General features: G+C 34.7%; 1 protein-coding gene across 4 annotated transcripts in view; it reads right to left on the bottom strand.

Annotated features, from left to right (window-relative positions):
- Positions 1–5,793: 5,793 nt before the first annotated feature.
- FBXO8 (F-box protein 8) overlaps positions 5,794–21,196 on the bottom strand; it is an 18,612-nt gene continuing 3,209 nt past the window's right edge. For 2 of the 4 annotated variants that reach the window (XM_075149321.1, XM_075149323.1), the window contains 5 exons: positions 19,021–19,357; positions 16,621–16,747; positions 9,065–9,183; positions 7,233–7,429; positions 5,794–6,443 (listed from right to left, as the gene is read on the bottom strand). In XM_075149321.1, coding sequence (XP_075005422.1) covers positions 6,256–6,443; positions 7,233–7,429; positions 9,065–9,183; positions 16,621–16,747; positions 19,021–19,349 — 960 coding nt within the window. In that variant the 5' untranslated portion in view covers positions 19,350–19,357 and the 3' untranslated portion in view covers positions 5,794–6,255. Of the gene's footprint in view, positions 6,444–7,232; positions 7,430–9,064; positions 9,184–16,620; positions 16,748–19,020; positions 19,361–21,196 lie in introns of all 4 variants that reach the window. The other 2 variants (XM_075149320.1, XM_075149322.1) reach the window with 1 other exon arrangement.

Genomic DNA, 21,196 nt, shown 5'->3' with positions numbered 1-21,196 from the left:
ACACCGAGAGATGCACTTCTCTGACACTTCTAAAGCAGTTCTGTGATTTCCTTGCTTGTTTTGTCATGCAGCTGATTAATGCTGCAGAAGGCAAGTAAGCTTAAGAAGTTCTCCAGTTATAAAAATATATTTTGATTCAATTGCATTACATGTAATTATGACAATTGGTCTGAATTCTGGATGTGAAGACAAAGAAACGGCAGCTGTGAACATACTTTTTTTAACACATAAGAAATAGCTAAGATAAAAGTAATGCAAAGAATACCCCATAAAGGTATTCTTAAATTATAAATACCCCATAAGGAGTATGTTCTGCCTGGTGTGGCGGAACAGTACTAAGTCTTTTTTTTCACCATCTACACTTCTGTGAAACCTCACAGGATTTTTGGCCTGCTGAGTTAGTGGATAGAACTGATGTATAAAGGGGTCCACAGGAGTGAATGAAAGGTCAGTTTGTTGATACAGGGTTATGTGACTGCAGAGAGACTTGTGCAGCACAGGCAGACATATGTCTTCTTGGAAGGGGAAGGCTGGTTTTGAAATTAATCTTTTCAGTTTTTGTGTATGTAGCCCGCCAGAATAAATTTCCACAAGGAAAGCGAAAAAGACAAATCGTAAATAGTTTTCAGTATCTATGTTACATTTCAAAAGAATTGCTCATTTTCTTATGCTATGGTTACACATGAAAAGCACTGCGAACTTGTTAGGTTTTGGCTATTAGCATATATGTGCACACAGATGCATCTGCCTCAAGTCCAGCAGAGCACTCCTTGTCACTCGGCAGCCTATTTGCCTGCGTAGGGCTCAGAGGATGAGATCCTCCTAACGGAATACAGCCAAAAATGAGACAGGTTGCATAGATGGTCTTTGTCCAGAAAATTGTACCTGAACAAGCTTTGATTTTTTTTTTTTCCCTTTTAAAGAATTTCTTGTCTGCATGGATTATAGGGTTTTCCATAAGGTTAATAATAAAGGCTATGCCTGCTCTGAAAACTTAAATTTATACGGGTATCCACTGTCAAAACCAGACTACTGAAATAATGAATGAGGTTCACTTCCTCAGAATGTGTAAATGTCCCAACTCAGAGTTAAACTTTCAACAGCTGAAAGACAATACCATTGACATGTACCTGGCACTAGTTACTCAGGTTTATTTTTTCCTGGAAAGCTGTTTTGGGCGACAGAGTGGCGTCCGGGTTTCCCAGGTTGTTGTGCTGACAAACTGCAGTGGTGGTAAAGGCAGGGAGTCTGACAAAATCTCATTAATCATTTTAAATTAAATCCAACATTCCTCTCCAATGCTGCCAAGAAGAAAGCTAGCTTTTACAAATGAATACTCTCTCTGAAAAGAACTGGTATCCTGACCATGTTGCTTTCACATAAATATGCTTGATTTCTGTCCTGTACACACACTCAATTTTTAAACTTAAAAAATAATGCATTTGTTGGATTGCTAGAAATCTGAAAAGTGCTTTTTGCTCGTTTTCTGCATTAGGTGCTATGAGTGAATCACACATCTGAAAATTAGAGCCTCTTCATTCTTTCAACAAATTGTATTTTTTTTCTTTCTTAAATTATAAAGCAAATACAGAAAGTTCCTTTTTAATGCAAGAAAATTTCACGTAGGGAATTGAAGTATTCTGTGTAAACATTTTCTAATCCATCTCTTCTCTAAGCTTGTTTATATGAATAAGAAAGGAAAATTGCAAATTTACTAACATCATTGTCAGCAAAAGCACTGAAGTGATGAAGGAGCAATGTGATCTCTTTGAAGCTTTTTATATACACATTAATCTCTGTAACTAATCCTAGCTATCTGGTTATGATTTAATTACACACGTTGTATGGTAAGTCTTAACTTTTAACATCTGATAAATAATATTAGAAGATCACATAAAATTTTATCTTACTAAAATCACTATTAAATGCAGATTATCAAAGTTTGTATATTATTTCTCTTTAAGGCAAAATGAAACCATAATGTGCCTATGGGAGACACAGGAAATCCTTTAAGTCTGTCCTTTGTCCATTTTAATAGTGCTTTTGAGATTAGAGTGGTAGATTTTACAATGGCAGAGAACAAGTCATCAGTCTTAATGTTTATTAGTTTTGATACTTACATGAAATATGTGAAAAGAAAAAAAAATCCCAATCCAATATAAGGCAAGTAAATCTGACTTTTCTAAATACTTAATATTGTTATTTTGACATTTTAACATGATCAAGTAGGTATACCTCAATTTTGCTTACGTACTTAAAATAATTTAATATTGTTTTCTAAAAACAAAACTATAAAAAATATCAGATTGCACAATGACCACCTTACACAGAGAACAAAACTATTACCACTTCAAAAAAGAGCAATTCGTGTTGATTAATTTGTTCAATGTAAAGAACATTAATAAACTGCAGTATACTGAAGAGGAACTAGTAACATTTATTTGCCCAGCTAGACAGTTTATTTTCCTAAATCTGTATTTTGAAACTGTTTATAATTTTTCTTTTTCCAGTGTGGGGGGTGGTCGAAGAGAACAAATTGATTTTTTTTTTCCCTGACCACGAATTTCTTGCTCACTTCAAAATTGACAAATGTGTCTCTAACTTATAATTGTTTGGGCTTTTGTATGTTGAAGCAGCTTTGATTTATTTTAAAAAGCCAAAGCTGTATAAATCTGTTGTTTAGAGTATGAATGGAAAGTATTCAAGACAGAAATAGAGTTTTGAGAAAATGTAGAGTATCAGACACTGTCTGTAACTAAACCACGTGAGTATGTAACATACGCCGTATTCCTTGAATAAATGCAATGAGAGCTTCAGAATTTAATACAGGCAAAAATGAGCTGTATTATATGACACTTTACATGGACAGAGGTACACCTATTTCCCCTACATGAACAAAGAACAGTTGTCCTTCTGTCTATACTAAAGTTAGCAAAATTTCAGAAATGGCCATTCAGAACACAACTTCAGTGTCTTTTAGGACCAGAAGAACTAGCGTTTGCAGGGGGATGGGCTGCAGGCTCATTTCTTCCTTCAGCGCTGCGTACAGTTAGCGTGAAGGCAACATCACATGGCCAAAGTTCAAAGGACATGCAGTGGTGGAATCACAATAGCTCGGGAATCACTTTGCAGTTATAAGTATGACCATGCTCATGTAATTAGGCTTGGGATCCTCTATCTACGTATTCTGAAGTGCTTGATCAAGTAGCTATTTCCACATCACATCATTTAGTGACGCCTGGATCAGTGAAGTATCTATCACTGTTTTCTTTTAGATTGTACGCGGAGACACCAATAGTGCATTGAAGAAGACACTGCCCAAAACTTTAGAGGGCTTTTGGAGGATGACTAAGAGAATTCAAACTTCATCTTTCTCGCTTTGTAAGAGTACTGTTACACCTGCTTAAGATTTTTTTTTCTTTTAAGACAGAAAATTGCCTAACTTCATGAAAAGTCTAGATTTTTAAATGCAAAAAATTACTTCTCTGCCACTCTGGAGAAAGACTCAAACTTCAAAAGAAAACAGGACAGAAGAAACGTCTATTGTCATATTTTGTTTCTTGGTTACCTCCAAGGGAATGCACACTTGGCATGTTGTGTTTGCTGTTTTCTGTTCCACTCTGAGTTAGTAACGTAATGTACAGCACAAGTTGGGTGCTAACCATCTAATACTGTTCAAAATCCTATGGTGCAGATCGGATGCTTTATCTGTATGTGATTAGGGTTGGGTTTTGCTTTTTTTCTTTTCCCCTGGACTTGTGTTTTATGGAAACTTTAACCATATCATTCTGTTTCTAATTTATCTTCTTGGCTGTTACACTGGCCTTGAAGCTTTCTAAACCTTGTTAATAGATGTACTCATCTATTCCAGAAAAAACACGTTCTGTCTGCCTGGAGGCTTTGTTCTGTATCTGTTTGAGGATGGGAACTGAGGGTAACTGGAAATTAAGAGAAATGCAGATTAACAATTTGTACTCTTGTATCAGTGCAAAATCAAAACCAGTGTCACTAATGTCAACAAATACCAGTCAGAAGAGAACTAGGCCTTGCTCTGCATTTGTGGTTTGAGAAGAAAACATTTCCTGATAAGATTAGTTGTAATTTCAAAATTTACTGAATTTTTCTTTTTAAGTGTGTAACATCTGACAATTTTTTTCTAGAAAGCCATATTCTGCAGTCTTCATGTAAGATCACTTTAAGGAGCACAGAAACACTTATCCTTTAGTGTTGTTTTTAGAGGTCATGCTAAAAGTTTTCCAACTTTTTTTTTTTTTTTTTAACAGGACCAGATACCTGTGCCTTAAACAAAGCTCCCCAATGTACTATATACTCCTTATTTGTGTTTGAGATTAATTGACCACTGCAGAGTGCATCCTTGAGCTTTCTGAAATACATGAAATGACACAGGGTGAAGTGATGAGAAGTTATCCTGAGAGGGGGGAGTGGGGAGCGATACTGTAAAATCTGTCTGGAAGATAGCTCCAATACAGCTGGCTCCTGGCTTTGGCTGTGTATGCTACACAAATACAAACGGCATTTACACTTGATTAAAGGTAACGTAATAAAAAAAAATACAACTTTTTCTGGGTGCATATTTGCATGTGGACCACAGCTAAAACCAAAACTAAACACTTGAAATAACAGCAGTAGCTACATTTTTTTCTCCCTGTCATTTATGTAGCCCTTATGTGGACTGTCATTGTCATCACTCTTCTCATATCTAAGACAAATGTAACACCCCCTAGGTTCCAAACTGAAAGCAGCACTGCAGGCAAAGCATGTGCCTATGAGGAGTACGACCTCCATTCAATTCCTGGTTCTGCCATAGGCTTCCTACATAAAAAAATCAGATTAATCTGTAAAACAGAACTAAGAATATCTTCCTACCTCACGGTGTGGAAGGGAAAAAGGATAAATCTACTTGTTACCATGATGAATCCAGATGCTAGCGATAGCTGAATATTATATAAACAAACATCATCAGGAACAGCTCTGATTTCAACTACATGTTATGCCAATTTAAGAAAGCACTCCTCTACGAGTTACCTGAACAAAGACCAGGCAAATCCTCATTCAATTCCTGCACATGCACAGCAGTTGCACTGCTAATATTCTACACACTTCAGAAAATGTAAGACACAACCCGACTGAAACCATTCGTGAAGTATTTTCATAAATCTAGGACTATTTAAAATCTAGCTACATGACAGATTTAGAAAGAGTAATTCAGTATGAGAGTCTGAAATGGCTCTCCAATCCTGCACAGTCACTGCTCTAATCTTGCACAGTCAGTTTTTAACAGTTTTGCTAATGAGTCATCTGGTATATATTTGCCTAGGCATTTCCATCATTGACACTTCTAGACTGAGGGAAGCAGTTGAAAGCAGCAACACGTTAGCCACCCCTACCACTTTCCCTGTTGAGATTTTTCCTTGCTTACCATGCTGAATAGATAACTGTAGTTGTCCTATGTCCCCAATAACTAGTGTCTGCAATATAGGTTAGCTCTCTCTATATAAACTGCACGATTTCCCTAGGCTATCCCTGTATGACATTAGGGTTCATCTAAAATAGAGGTTGCAATCTTCTTTAAAAATGAGTGAATAGCGGATTGGCAATATGCTCATTCAAGTTAGTCAATATAGTATTAAATATCAGCTTAGATATTTTACAAGTGTTCTGTCATCTCCTAGAATAAACTTTATTGTAGTATTCAGACCAATGTTTCTCTAACTTATGTATCTGAGGTAGTCAGCATTGTAAAAAAATGCAAAAGAAAGAAGTACAACAGTATTTTAAGAGATAAAAGGAGAAATTTTAGTTAAAATATTTTACAATAAAATAATTATGATTATAAATCTCTTTAGTTAAATATATACACATTACATGGTATTCTAAAAAGAATGAACTTATTAAAGTTCCAAGCAGATCTAATGCACAAATTCACCACTTTGTCAGCTTAGACCGTAATGTCAGTTTAACATTTGTAAATGGCTGTGTCAGACTAATGGCATTGTTTTGTGCAAAACTAAAAAAAAATTATGAAAAACAAATCTCGAAATCCTTCCGTTCCCACGGTAAATAGATAGAAAAGGTAGTTTACACATACACACACTTACACACACAAACTTTGATTGCATACAGAGGTTAGAATGACCAGCACTAAAATAACCCCCTTCTCTACAAAATAATTAATTTCTTGAATTGATGTAGTTTTTGAAAATTACAAATTTTAAGTGCTAGCAAATTGTGCTTTTAGGCAGCCACATGGCCAATAAGGTAGATGTTGTCATAAAGGTGCCCTACAAAATCTTCACTGATATTCTGTGCAGCTCGTCGTGTATTTCGGATGAATTCCCTCTTTGACATTTTGTTCTTCACGTGAGGGCTTGTTAGGTCAATGGAAAGTAGAATCAAAGAGTAACACAGTACATAAACTGCATCTAGACAAGAGAGAATAAAAAAAAAATTTAAAAAGGAAACTGTGGTCATTAAAAATATTGTTCCCTGTCCAAGAACCTTATGGTCTTCATCATCTGGGCTTATAATTATATATATACACACATATATAACAACTCAAAAGGGTGAGTGAAATGCCAGTGAAATAAAATTTAATATAGCAATTTTCACAGTAATAATGTCAGCACATTGCCAAATGAGCATTTACAAATCTCTTAATATTTCTACGTTATCCAAAAGTCACTAAGGGCTTTACGCACATTCATTTAAACAGATTCTTGAAGCTTTTGTAAACTAAGGCCAACATCTCGCTAAAGCTTATCTTTAAATACGCAAGCAGTCCCACTGCTGAAAACTGGCTTCCCCCAACCTATTAGAAATGCTTGTTAACTTGAGGGAGGCCCAAAATTCCCTCTCATTTCTGTGGGACTATCCACAAGGTAAAATGTTAAGTGTATAAATCTTTGCAAGAGGGAACTTAGAGATAGTACAGACCTTAAGCATAGACAAAAGTGAAGGAAAGATAACATGAAGATAAAACCCACTTATCAGCTAGGTCTAAGAGAAGAATCTGTATGTTATTTTTGTTTTTTTTTTTTCAACGCGAGTGGGATGATGCCTGTATACTGAACCCTCCCAAGCCATGTTTGTACTTTCAGAAATAATTTCTGAAATTATTCTGTTTAGGTGCTGATTTTAAAACTATCAAGAACAGTAGCATCATCCAGAAATACAAAGACTGATCCACTGAATCAAAGCTCTTTTTTGCTTACCGGGGCTAAGGCCAAGCTCTCTCATCAAATCAGGGTTACAAGCACAGAATCTGTGTGAGAACTTTGTTATGAGAGTCTCAAGGTACTCCCCACGCTCCTCAGGAGCATGAATGTGTCTGAAGAACTCCCTCAGTGCATTTGGCAAGAACTGATTTCTGAAGTTGTGCAGCGTCACAAGGTCATCCAAAACATCTCGCCTGATAGAATAAAATCCCACATAATTAGAGAAGTTTCTTTTAACTGTTTAAATATGAAAATGTAGGTTTTAAAAATAAAAATGAAAGCTTTAGAATAGTTTATGAGCTTTGTTTTTTGCCGAAATACACAGAAAATTATCACTAACAGCACAAAGACAATAGAAACACGTTCTTCAGACACTTACAATAGTAACCAAATACTATGAAAATATACATTAACCAGAATTCTAAGTTTCTTTATATGCATATTCGATCATAGTCTACGTAGAGGCTTCGCTTCCTTTCAACTATCTGACAAAGCCATTAAAAAGGACAGTAAAGGGAATAGATTCATGTGTGTCACACATTTTGGTGCCTAACTAGAAGCTGTTACAGGAGTATCTTGTTAAAACCAGGCTTAAGTTAGACAAAATTTGCTCACAAACCCCCTTTAAAGTCTAAGTCCATCAGGGTGTGATGCTCCCAAGCTGAACATAGAAACATCTAAAGGATTCAGACTAGCCTACATGAACAGATGTGCAAAAGACGTCTGAAGGAAATTTGGAAGCAAATTTGAAGTGAACCACAGAATATTCTCGTATGTTTCTCCTTTTTATTAAACATTTCAGTACTAAGAGGGGAGTTTCAACATATAAACCTACTTTTTATTTTTAGTGCTTGATTACACTCTGTTTACGAAGGGAAGATGAATGGCAGTAGGAGTTGCTAATATTAACTTGCAATCCCATCCATTAAATGGTTTTGTATTTTTTCTATTGCCAAAAAAATTGATAATCTGAAGTTTTACAGCACAGGATTGTCAGTGGTGATAACACTACAGAATGACTTGTTTTATTCCTTGAGTGGTACAGGCTGAGGAGGATGAGAAGCAGGAGCGGATGCCTGCTAGAAGTGCTGCTGTCCCTCTGCTCTTCCTATTTAGGTCCAGTTATTATTCTCCTCCTCCTTCAACTTCGCTTGAACGTGTTGGTGCTCCTCTTTCCTGATACTGCACTACCCCAACCTGAAGGTATCCTGGAGGGCAAGAGAAAGCATTGTGCAGGTAGAAGAGCATGCTACAGCAGGGAGAGTGTTCCCTACTGCAGCTCATGCTGTCTCCAAGAGGATGCTCTGTTGCATCTTAGGAGGTGGGTGTGACTTCCATTTGAGAAATATCAGACAACCAAATAATGTTGAATAACCATGATTCAACAGTAGTTAAAAAGCTATCATCACTTGGTAAAGTGATAACTGCTTAACCCGTACTAGATAGGAAAAAGAGAAATCTCAAGTCAAAAAGAGCATCAAAATATCTATAAAATCTGAATGTCATACAGCACAAATATTATCCTGTGCAGTTTAAATGCTCACTATAACTTCAAAATAATTTATGCCCAGAACTGCAAAAATGCAGAAAAAGCACAGGATGTGAGATTTACTAGTTATAGGTGGTATTTTCAGGGGTTCTTATAAAGTGTGTTACAGTCACATAAATACTTGAACTGAATAACTGTTCAGATTTAGCAGCAGCATTACTTAGTTGCATTTTCTTGCATTTTTACATCTTTAAAATTACATCAATACAAGCAAAATATTGTTGAATGGTGCTGTACATTGAAAATTAATAGGAAATGCCTCAAGAAAAATTCAAATTACCTTTCATCAAGATAGATTCTCAGCTTCTTCCAATTTAATGTTCTTGTGCAAAAGATAAACTTAGCTATTTCTTTCGGCGAATCGTCTAGTATGCCCTTGGACATAAAGTAGTTGACTCCCTGAGATAAAATACATGTATGTATAAATATGTTTAATCTTCATAATGTGTTCAGCAACAAGTATTGTACTTAGCAATGTAGGAATATAATCCTACTAATTAGTTGGTTTGTTTTTCAGAATGATTCCTCTTCCTCCAAATCACATTTCAACATGCACAGTACACTCTAAAATTATAAATGAAACGCAAAGAAACAATTTATTGTTATGGTTGAGATTTTACATATAGTCACGGTAGGAAATTTAGAATTATGAACCCCATAATGAGCATGATCGTTCTTTAATAACTTATTTACAGTGTAGACTAGTATTTTCATTTTTATACTTTTGTAATTGTATTTAAAATGCTGTGGGGACCATAACTTTTAATTTCCTAACTTTTGTAAATAAGAAAATCTTAGCCATAATGTGTTTAGTCTTTAATATCTTTCATTAAAACACTGATATTCTCACATGTATATGATGTATCACATTCAAATAGATGCATTAAATGCATTTGTTTAAATGTGTAATAATGCAAATAAACACAAGCACGCTGATTTCAAAGCATAGGTAAATATCAACATATATAAATATGCATACACATAAATAAGAACAGTGCCTAACATAAAAAAAAAAGTTTAAAAAGATAGAACAATTGTGTATATTTTATATTCATATTATGATTTCCAGAATTTTCCACACTTTGCCAAGCACACATTTCTTATAGAATACACATGCCAAATTTCATTTAAAAATATTTCAGAGATATTCTGGATTCTTTCCATTCATTGAAATATCCCAAATCATAAAACTATTTTCCTTATGACCTAAGAAATCAAAACCAACTTAATGGATTTTAAAAATCTTCATATGTTTCAACAACAGAAATCTAAACCTGAGAATAACTAACCAACTGGTTACAATACTTAAGTACAGTATCTCTTGACTATACCATAATGTTGAAATAATATAAAATGTGTAGGACAGTGCATTTCTGCATAGGATAATGTACTAAGGCCACAACTTAAATCACCTTTAAAATACTTCTGAAATCTTTTTTTCATAAATCTTCTGATATCAGACTTCACAATATTTTGCAAGTCTGCCCTTTTAGTTTACATTACATCTATAAAGATGTAGGGGCAACCTGTCATTCAGTGTATAAACTAACTTCCCAGCGCTTTTCAATTTTGCTTAAAAAAGAAATAAAGGACTGAGTGCAGGTTTGGAAAGTTGTTTTATGAAGTGGATTAGTAAAGCAAAGCCTCAGTTATATCAAGGAAAAAATAAATTAGAATATATGCTTAGATATCGGTAACACAAGTGAAAAGCCAACGAACACCTGTAATATTATCTAGCTGTTTTTACCAGTCCATAATTTTTGCTTATATATTTATAGAAAATAGCAGTTAATCAGCATACTTTTTTTTTTTATTAAAACAATGTTTTATAAAATAAATAAAAATATAAAGGTTTTATACAGGTAAGAAAAAAAAAAACCCTAGCAATTTTAGGCCTCAATTTTAAGAGCAACCTTTATTTAGGATCGTAATGAAACATGTATTGCACTATAAACTTGCATTTAAGTCCAAATTGATCATATTTAAGTTTGTCATAATATGGATGGACAACATAAGGTTAAATACTTTCTTGAATTAGAGCTAAATAGGAAACTAAAAATGGGAGATCAAAATGAACATCAACTGCATATTAATTCTTAAAGTATTTTGGCAATTTATACAAGACTAGCAGAACATCTCCTTTACATATATCCTGACTTAATGAGACTTATGCATTTGCTTCAGTAATAACTATTTGCTTAAGGTAATACAAACTGAAGCCTGGCGAGGAAGTCCCAGTAGTGTTCCTCCTGCAATTATTTAACAAACAACATATCCAGAAAATACCTGGCACGTCATAGATGAGGCAGGATGAAAATAACACCTCCTTTAAGACAGACAATGGGTTGGTTTCTCTGTGACAGTAAATGCCATAAGTAATTTCCTTCATGCAGTACATTTCAGCTCAATGTAGGATGATCTTCACCTGATGGGCTACCAAGTTTTTTGCAAAGCGTTTTTATTTCCTATGTCTAGTTCCCTCTCTCTCCTCCCACCACACATAATGCTTGACAATATCTTTCTCTGTGAATGCACTCGTTATTCATTTTCCTCATCTCCTTCACAAATAAACAGGGTATAAATAAAATATATTTCAGCACATGCCATCATTTTTAGTTGCTTTGTATTTCTTCCTAAGCAACCACAAATACTTTGCAACAATAGAAACCTGTTTAAAGTTCTTAAATTTTGGCTTACAGCAAATGAAAATTATTTACAAGATTTATGGCATGACATCGAATCTGCTTTTTGTAACACTGTAAACACTGCCTGGAATTCCTCTCAGAACCCACACTTCAAATAAATCACTTTTGGTAGCTAAAATGGTCGCTTGTGGCAGGTATACTAGCTGAAATAAGTAGTTCTACACACCGTTAAAATCTATGCTAAGATTATTTATCAGTCATCTGGTGATTCTCTTAGGAAACATTTGACTGAAGTCAGGTAGGCAGAGCTGTGCCACTATCCACCAGGTCTGAAGAAGTCTTTTTAGCGCTTAGGAAACACTGCAGGATGAGCACACATCGTACGTTCTTCTGATTCTGATTTAGTGGAAGAGTAGTTAGGTGAACAGTACAACAGCCAAGATTTCCATAGCTCTGTGTCTGCCTAACTTATATGAGGAGCTTGCTTGTCACTATAACGTTCTTAGTATTAGAGAATTAGGAAAGATGTCTTAAAGGGTATCTTGCCTTTGGGGCAGGAATGTTACCACTGAATTTCAAACAGCTCTGGATAAAATCTTAATGTATGAAAGTGATTTAAATTATATATGCAAATAACAATCATAATTATAGACTAATAGTAACAAGAAAAGTCATTCACTGTATTTCAATATGTTATTTTTTACAGTTGCGCCTTTTTTTTCCAGTCACACGATGCTTGTTTTGCCAACTTGTTCTATTACTGACACTCCTAGCTTGCTTTCTACCTGTTCGCAAGAGCCTTTCCATTCATTTATATCCATACAGGACATCTAAAATCGAAAAGTTTTCTTTTTCAGTATTGGCGTCATTTCTGCATTGATTTTCTTCTCTGCTAAGAGTACTTTCAAAACATTTCAGTAGAGCAGTCAACATTAAAACTTTTGTAGTTGCCTTTGAAATCTCTGTTTAGATATGCATACAAAACAAACCAGACATATTCTAAGTTAATGGCATAGAAATTTTGGAATCAGTATTTTTCTACACATATACATGATTTCTCTTTTTGATATTTAAATGGAATTGTTTGCAAAATCAGAGTTGGGAGACAATGAAGCTTTTTACCTAATGCGCAATTAAAAGTAGTGCAGGAAAATATATGACAAATACATTTGTCAATATAAATTTCACTTAATATTTGAAATTTCAAATAAATAAATGGTTGTACACATGCTCTATTTGTTTAGCTTAAATAGTTTTAAAAGGTGACTAAGGACATCACTAGCAGCATATTAACATTAATATTTTTAGGTGATTATAATTCTGTGAGTTATATGCTTTTACATTTTGGTAGGACTACGTAAGTATCAACATAAAATACTGATTTCTTTCTAGTCTGTACTGTATTAAAAAAAGACGATTTTGATCACTAACCAAATTAAAACGTTCTTAAATAAAAGCTGAGGAAATATAGGAATTCAAGTTTAAATACTAGCTTAATTATTTAGATAGATTCTTTGGGGGCAGTGACCGTAATTTTATTCTGTATATACAGTATCTGGCATAGTAGGGTCTCAATTTCTAATTGGGGCTTCTAGGTAACATTAACATTATTAGTAAATAGTAATTAGACATGTATGGTATTATTATTCCCATTTTTCTAGGGAAATGCAATATCTTAATATATTTCATGGTGCATCTTCTGGAACAAAATGCACAGTACTGATGTTGTATTTTGTAATAGAAATTTTTAAGATTCTTTTCCTAAGTTACGAATCAAGTCATTTGGTGACAAATGTGGACACAATATAGAACATAAATTTCAAACAGCATCTCTTTCACTGTATGTCTTTAAAATACAATCTCAGTGATACACACTTATGATGGCAGAAATCACAAGTAGAACGTAGAAATATTTTTCATGTTACACAGAATCCATAAATAATAATTTACAGGATTAAAGTTCTCTGACTTTAGTGTAGAGTTTTCAAAAGGTTTCAGCTGTCTGGTCCATTCCAACTTTTTAGATAAATCACACAAAATAACTTCTTCCTTCTACAACATACACATACTTTTAATATTCTTCAGACAGATAAATCAATGCATCTCAAAATTGGCTTGCTTAGTAGATTACTATGAAACAGGGTAAGTTTTCAAAAAATTTGGTTAGAAATATACAGCACAGTAAATATTCCATCATCTAGACTATCTGTAATTCAAAGTCAGGTAAGGTAACTTTATGCAAGTGGTTAACAATTCATTTATAATCAAGAAAAGGTCAAAAGCCTGACCTCCCTGGCAAAAACTAAGGGCATTTGGTAATGAATGAAACAATCAGAAGAATGGAAAGCCAGGCTTAGTATAAGCACTGTCTTACTGTACTTTATTGTTATTATGCTACATAAAGGAAACCCTGACCTCATTAAAGTCTGAGAGTTTCGGTACAGTCCAGATTCCAATAGAAAAAATTTCCATAAAAATAAATGCTATTAAACAGAATCAGTTAGAATCAATAAGGATGAAACAAAAATTACATCTTTCCTGACCAAAAGATTCTCTTTTCCACCTTCAGTTCCAATTTTAACTACATAGTATAGCTCCATGTAATAAACTTGACAAAATATTTTGTAGGGAGTTAGAAACCATATACAAAACAGTGGGAAATAACTTCTGGTTGCTTACAAATTCTGAGTCATAAGCATATGAGATACAAAATGAGCACTGCACGAGAAACATTTCACATACACCATACACTCTTTAGAATAAAATACAGCAGAGACCATGTAGGCAGATTAAACAACATAATATTCATATTCAAGTATTAATACTAACACTAAACCACCCCCTCTCCCAAAGAAACAAAAACCAAGTTACAAAATCTTGGCTACAATGGTGCTGCCATATGAAAAAAAAACCCCATAAACAACAAACAAAAAATAATGAGAAACCAAACATGCACTGAAGTGTTTTTTCCGATTACGTGTAGTGTGATTAGGCACATCCTTTCAGCAGAATGTGAGCACCTGCTATGAATTATGCAAGCTCATGCACACGATCAATACATTAAATTACAGCAGATATCACAACACCATGCACACAACAATGGCTAACCAGAGAATCCTACCACAAAGTGTGTAGATGCTCTTCCCTACCCCGTGAGCCACCGCTAGCTCTGGAGCTGTTGCTGTGGAGCCTGGTTACCCATTTTCATGACATGGGCGGTGTCCTTTGGAGAATCTTGCTCCTGTGGCTGTAAGTATTCCTATTTTTATAGTAATTTGATCAGGTCTGTTATCAAATGTAAAGCAGAGTTTGGCAGGAAATTCGGAGATGCAATTTGTAATAGTGGAATGTCATATCATATATTCCAGTTACAGTGTCCTTAGAATAATAATTCTGCCAATATCACAGTCGTAAACAATAAAAGCAATAGTATTTGTGAATTCTCCTGAAACTCAGGCCCTCAATGATTCCTACCAGGCTATGGTGCTCCACAGGGAGAGAGGAACAGAAGCCCTTAGGAGATATCCTGAGGTTCTCATCTCTCACTAGGCCTGAAGCAGACTGTTTGTACTACTACCGTACAATATAATCATAATGAACCCAGAAGAAGTAAGTGTAGCATAATAAATTTAATACCTAATTTAGGTATACTATAAGGTAGCTCTAATTTGTAGATCTTAATTTCCTTTAAAAATAACAAATTTTTTATTCAGTGCCTTTTGTGAAGGCTCCAAATGCTTTAAACCTACCAAGATTACTTTAAATTAGGTTGGAATATAACAGCATATTATAAAGTAAGATAGTAAGTGAAAAATTATGTTAAAACAAATTGAAAGACAAAGAAAAATTTGGATGGACAAAGCTGTTACCAATTAAAACTTGATATATTCTTGAAAACACATTTAAGTTACCTAAATATTGTGTTTCATTTGAAAAGCTTTGCATTTATTACTAAATTCACTAAAAGCCTGCTGAAAATCAATGCTAATCACTCAAGTGGCAAGGTGCTGATAAGACGTCTCAGCACTGTGTATCACAGTTCAAGGCAGAGCTCTAGCAGAGAAATTACAAAATACTGTAATTTGTGACTAATAAAAGTAGTGGGTTTCTTTATCAAGCAGAATATGAGATAAACCAAGAATTTAAACAAAATCACATTATTGTAATGATTCATGCGACTGCTTTATTTATTTCACCCTGTGGTCACAAGTTCATGTTTTCTGTATCATATCAGCAGAGTGAACTGTTGGCTCCTAGAAGTGTATCTTTTCATGTCTCTTAGTTCTTTTCCTACTTTGGATTTATTCAATTATCACTTCCTTGTGTATGTATAAATATATGCAGGAAGTTAATACTACTTTTTGTTCGGTACTGTGTACCTTCTTTTCCTAGGAAACATGAAACGGGAGTCTGGTTTTGTACACAAAAGACTCTCTTTGTCACTTGGGTGTTAATTGAATATCTCCCAGGCAAAAGCTGTCTACTCTCAAACTCTTTTCTTCTTTGAAAGGTGACAGAGCGAAAGCAGAAACTGACTTTTCCAGTTAGTTACACAAATTAATAAATTTGACCTGGGGTATTTTTTGAAAATAAATATATGTTGTTATATACTATAAAGAAAGATTACGTTTATGCATAACAAACATCCACAGAAATCAAATGAAACTGATCTTTAGGATAGTTCAGCAGCACATCTTTTTCATAATACTTCAAGATTTGCTCCTTGATAGTGGATATATTTAAAAATCCCTTACAAGAAACCGTAATTGTCGTAGAAGTAATCGGTGTTACTTTATACCTCATCCTGCTTTAACTGAAGTGGGATCAAACTCATACTCTGCAGAAGCATTTTAGCATTTTAATTCATGTAAGCGTATTATTAGCCTTTTTAAATTCACCATTGTCCCTTCAGTTAGGATCTCTGCCTCATTCCTAAGTCAATACGTGGTTATGAATTTCTGGCATCCATAGGTCAGACCGCTGTACAGAGCACTTAAGAGGCAAGCCATGTAAATGATGTGCACAGGTATCATATGCAAAAAAAGATCAGGATAGGGCTGTAACTTAGTATTAACCATTCCTACAGTAAAACAAACACCTATTAAAACCTGGCTTTTAATATGGCTATAATTATAAAACAACAATCACAATTATTTTAACTGTTTATTACTGTCAGCAACAGTTCACTTACCTCATCAGGGTTGGCATTAAAGGTGAGACTGCCCTCATCTAGCTGCATATACAGTTTTCTAAAAGAAAATCCTAGAGGCGGATTCTTATTGTATATAGAACAGTGACCCCAAGTGGATTTGCACAACCTAAGAAAATAGAATTAGTCTATTATCAAAATTCTTTTCTGTATTTCATCTATTTTCTAGAAGCAAAATGTAATCAACACTGCAAAGCCAAATACTCAAACTATAGGAAAAGTCAGAAATAGGTTGCTTGTAACACTTAGTTATTAAGCCTTTTGCATATGTGTTGCTAAAGTCTTCACTTATATGATTATTGTTTTCTTCTCACACGGGTTTTGGTGTATTTGAGTGCAATCTCAAAACATATCCCAGTAGGTGGCATCATAATGATATTCACACAGCTGAGACCTCTGGCACTTCTAGTATCTGAACATTGGATAACTGTGACAAGTTGTTCTCCTGCAGCAGTATGACAGTTTAAAAAATTGTGTTTCTTTTCTGGTGCCCCAGTTGTGTAGCGAGTGGGACACCACATCTGCACAAAATTATGCCATTAACTCACTGCTTTCCCCATCTGTCCTTTTCCACCTGCCCTTTTTCCAGCCTTGACCACTCCTAATTATTTGATTCAGCCCCGTCCCTCTGTATCTTTCATCATTTCTCAGTTTCTTTCCCTTCTATCTCACCCTGACTCCGTATCTCAGTTTCATTGGTTTCTGTCCCTCATCTCAGTTTCCTTGATGACACCATCTGAAATTCCCTTGAACTTTCACTTTCTAGGCACTCCGAGTGTTATCTAGATTCCTTATTGAACTGGTAGTTCTGTTTCAACACATCTGTTCTGTAAATAATTAGGCAAAATGCTTAGGACCCAGCAGGTAGCCACTGAGGACGTGGGAGAGACTTTGTTTTCAGTTCTGGAACCTAGGTCTTATTTGGACTGAGTTCGGAACTGCAGCCACAGGACTTGCCAAAGCCTTAACTCAAACACATCCAATACAGGTGGAATATTGAAGACTAAGATGTCTGCAGAGATTATGCAATTTGAGATTTTTATTAATTTGCTAAATCAGGACACATTTTCACTACCAATGTGTATACTTTGAACTGAGTATCATTTGGGAAGATTTCACTAAAAATGATTGTGCTATTTCCCAGGATGAGCCCTGAGGAAAATATGTATTTTTTTCCCTCTTCTATGTTAAGAATATATACTGGATATAATTAAGACGCTCTAGTATCTTCGAGCTTCGGTCCAGGGAATTTATTTGTATTTAGTGTGGTTCTGATACCAAGAACCTAGTACAATACAATGCATACTTACCCAACTGCCAAGCTATTTGATATACATAACTTAGAAGCTTAGCAGGATCTTCACTAGAATTCCTGCTTCCTGCTAAGACAACAGTCCCCAACAGCAGAACAATTGTGACTAAGAAGTTATAATTGCATTATCCTATGGCTGAGTTCATAAAGCATGATAGGAAGGGAAGCTGCTTAATTCAAATGCAGAGGGGCAAAGAAATAGATGAGGAAGTAAGAGATGTAGAGCGCAATGAAAGGAAAAGAAACAGGACCTGAACAACAACCCAACTATTACAGTAATACTACTTACTGTCTGTTAAGTTAAGGGGTAAGAATATGTTGTGAAAAAAGATACAAGTTCTGCTGACCATCTACTCTAAAGGTAAGTATGATTTCATGAGTCTTTCTAGTGTTGTAAAACACCAAATATCAAAGAAAATATTTTTAATTAAATTTTGATCTTATACTATTTTATTTGATAGAACGTTCCTTTATTTATTTCCTGGACATATAAACTCTGCATATGTTATACAAATGTGTTTCAACTGTTAGACTGCAGAAATTCCATTTGACACATTTGCAGAACTGATGTTTTCTTTCCCCCTTCCAGCACCATCTTCCAAAAAACATACACTTAAGTTGCTCTAAGACAAATACAGTAGATGAGTTATCATCCCTTTCTACCTGGAGCTTCAGCTGAATAGGTTGGTTTGCTCAAGCTAGATACTTGTTTGAAGTTCAGAGAAGTAATAATACAAACATTTGAGATGTGCTTTGAGCTAACAGAAAAGTGAAGACAAGTCCTTGTTTTTATCCCCATGATATATCAAACAACAGGTGTAGCAATACACATGTATACTTGTACGAAGCATACTTGTGTGTGTAGTAATCTCCACTAATACCTGATAGTAATTAGAAATCCACAATAAAACATTTTTAAACTATATTCATGTTTCCCCTATGTCAAATCTCATTTAACTTAGGAAACCTTTGCTAAAGTTAGAATGACAAAAAGCACATGTTGAGACAAATTTAAAATCTAATAATTATTTTTACTATGGCCAGGTGATTTTTTTTTTTTTTTTGCTTACCCTTGCCAGAGAAGCTCATCGTTAGCAAGATCCTGCCAGACACATGAAGCTAGACAGAGATCAGTTGCATTCAGGTATGACAAAATGGTAAAACTAAGCTCTGGTGGCAGCATTTCCAGGTTAATGAATCCTTCTTGTTCTTTAGATTTTCGTGTCTTCAACAGGTGGTAGATGTCAATGCCTCCTTGGGCTTGTTTGCGATGGCTTGTATTGGAAACATTGTTAGTAGCTATCCTCCTACCATGTTCTCTGGTAAGGTAGCCTTGTCCACTGTATCCTTGGTGTTGCAGTTGCTGGTTCCTAGCAACTCTCCAGAGTCCCTGACCCATCTGCGAGCCTGCTGGACATAAAATCCAAATCAAATGTTGACAGCTATTTACAAGTATTTGTAAGACAGACTCAGCACACACTGGAAAAATACAATTGTAGGACTGATCTGAATAGAAAAAAAGTGAGTTTTGTCAAAGTTATGCTGATGATGTAATCTGTCTCTAATGGAGCAACTGAATAAATACTGAAAACAAAAACCATAAAAAAACTAGAAGATTTTTTTCAAAATTTCCATGCTTGAAGAGTTACAAAATTAACAATAAGCTTCTGCAAACAGTATCAAACATTATCTATGTCCTATGCCAGTTAAGAAACGTTAACCATCAGAATGTTTGGAATTACTATCTTCAGACTTCCTTTAAAATTTAATAAAGATAGCTTCTTTAGAGTCAATGAAGTGCTATAAAATGTAAGGAGAAACAAAAATGGCCTGAGTAGTGGGTAGCACACAAAATTAGGTTGTGACTGACATTAAGACAAAGCTTAACAACTTCAATGATAATGCATTAAGGATTCAGTTTCTTGTTTCTGAGCACCCAAAATATCTTTTCAAGCCTTCTTGCATCAGCATAAAAACCTCATGATAAGGCTTCTATATCTTAATTATCACTGTGTTTGTTATTTTTTGTCAAACTTTGCTGCAGATGATAATAAAAAGAACAGATCCTGAATATTAGTCAGTTATTAAGATTTCTGAATGCCACAACTCAAATTTCAGTAACCACCTGTTTTTACCAAGAGAGAAAATTAAAGAACGCTAAATCATACTAGTTCAGTATGGGAATGTTGTCTTAATCCCATCACAAGTAGTGTATGTATGGTGATCTATCTTATTTTTCAACCTTTGCTATGATGACAGTCACTAAAGTGATCATACTAGGAATCTGCAGGTTCCCAATGCTAACTTTCAAGAAAGAAACACTTATGGCCTGGTCTGGTAGGATCTCACATGTGTTTGAAATTATTTATGTTCTATTAGCACAGGGAATTAAAAATGGGGCTTTAACAAGGTTAAAGGTTGGACATAAATGGAAACTGTTCTACATAAGCAGAAAGAAACAAAGCCATGGATGCGATGAGTGATTATGGGGAGAAAATGGAGAAATTAGAGAAATTACAGAAAAAAAAAAGCACAACCAAGATGAAAGTAGACAAAAGACAGGTTCAGCTGGCTGGTGAAGCAGTTATCTACATCCATTCAGGGGAAGTTCAAGAATTCGTTTCTAGATAAGACCACAGTTGTGAAGAAACTGTAGTCACGTTATTATATTCAGTTTAGTAATACGCAAGATTTAGATAAATTCATCATTATTTTTATTCTCATTTCTTGTACAGTTATATATTTAGCTTAATTTTTTTTATCATACAGAGGCAGGTTAAATCATGATCAACTGCTATAAATTATCAGGCAAGTTTAAAAAAAAAAAAGCTTACTGAGTCACACCATAAGTGTGTGTAGGATATACAATTGGCTGCAAGAATGTATGCATAAAGAAGGTATTCTCATTTTCTTGAGACCAGCATAAAATTTTTAAAAGTCCTTAGGGCTACTGGTAAAGTTGCTTCATGAGACGAAGCTATATCACAATCTGCCATTTAAAAAGAAGCAACACAAGGATGAGAGGTCTGATGAAAGTGGGCCTTGGTAATTCATGCTGGTGTTTGCAATTAATTTATGAAACTTCTAGGTGTAAATAAAACATATTTCTTCACAAGATGAAGAACGCTGCCTTTATTTTTTCATTGCCTAGCTAGATTAAAATAAGAGGTAGCAACTTTTTGTAAAGTGACATTCCCAGAGCTGCAGTTGCTCAGCGCCACCTTTTTCTGGTTTTGAGCAACTAAA

This window comes from Calonectris borealis, chromosome 4 (genome assembly GCF_964195595.1).
Source record: "Calonectris borealis chromosome 4, bCalBor7.hap1.2, whole genome shotgun sequence".
Classification (NCBI taxonomy): domain Eukaryota; kingdom Metazoa; phylum Chordata; class Aves; order Procellariiformes; family Procellariidae; genus Calonectris; species Calonectris borealis.
The sequence above is the reverse complement of the archived record's forward strand: the minus strand, read 5'-3'. Positions and strand labels throughout refer to the sequence as shown.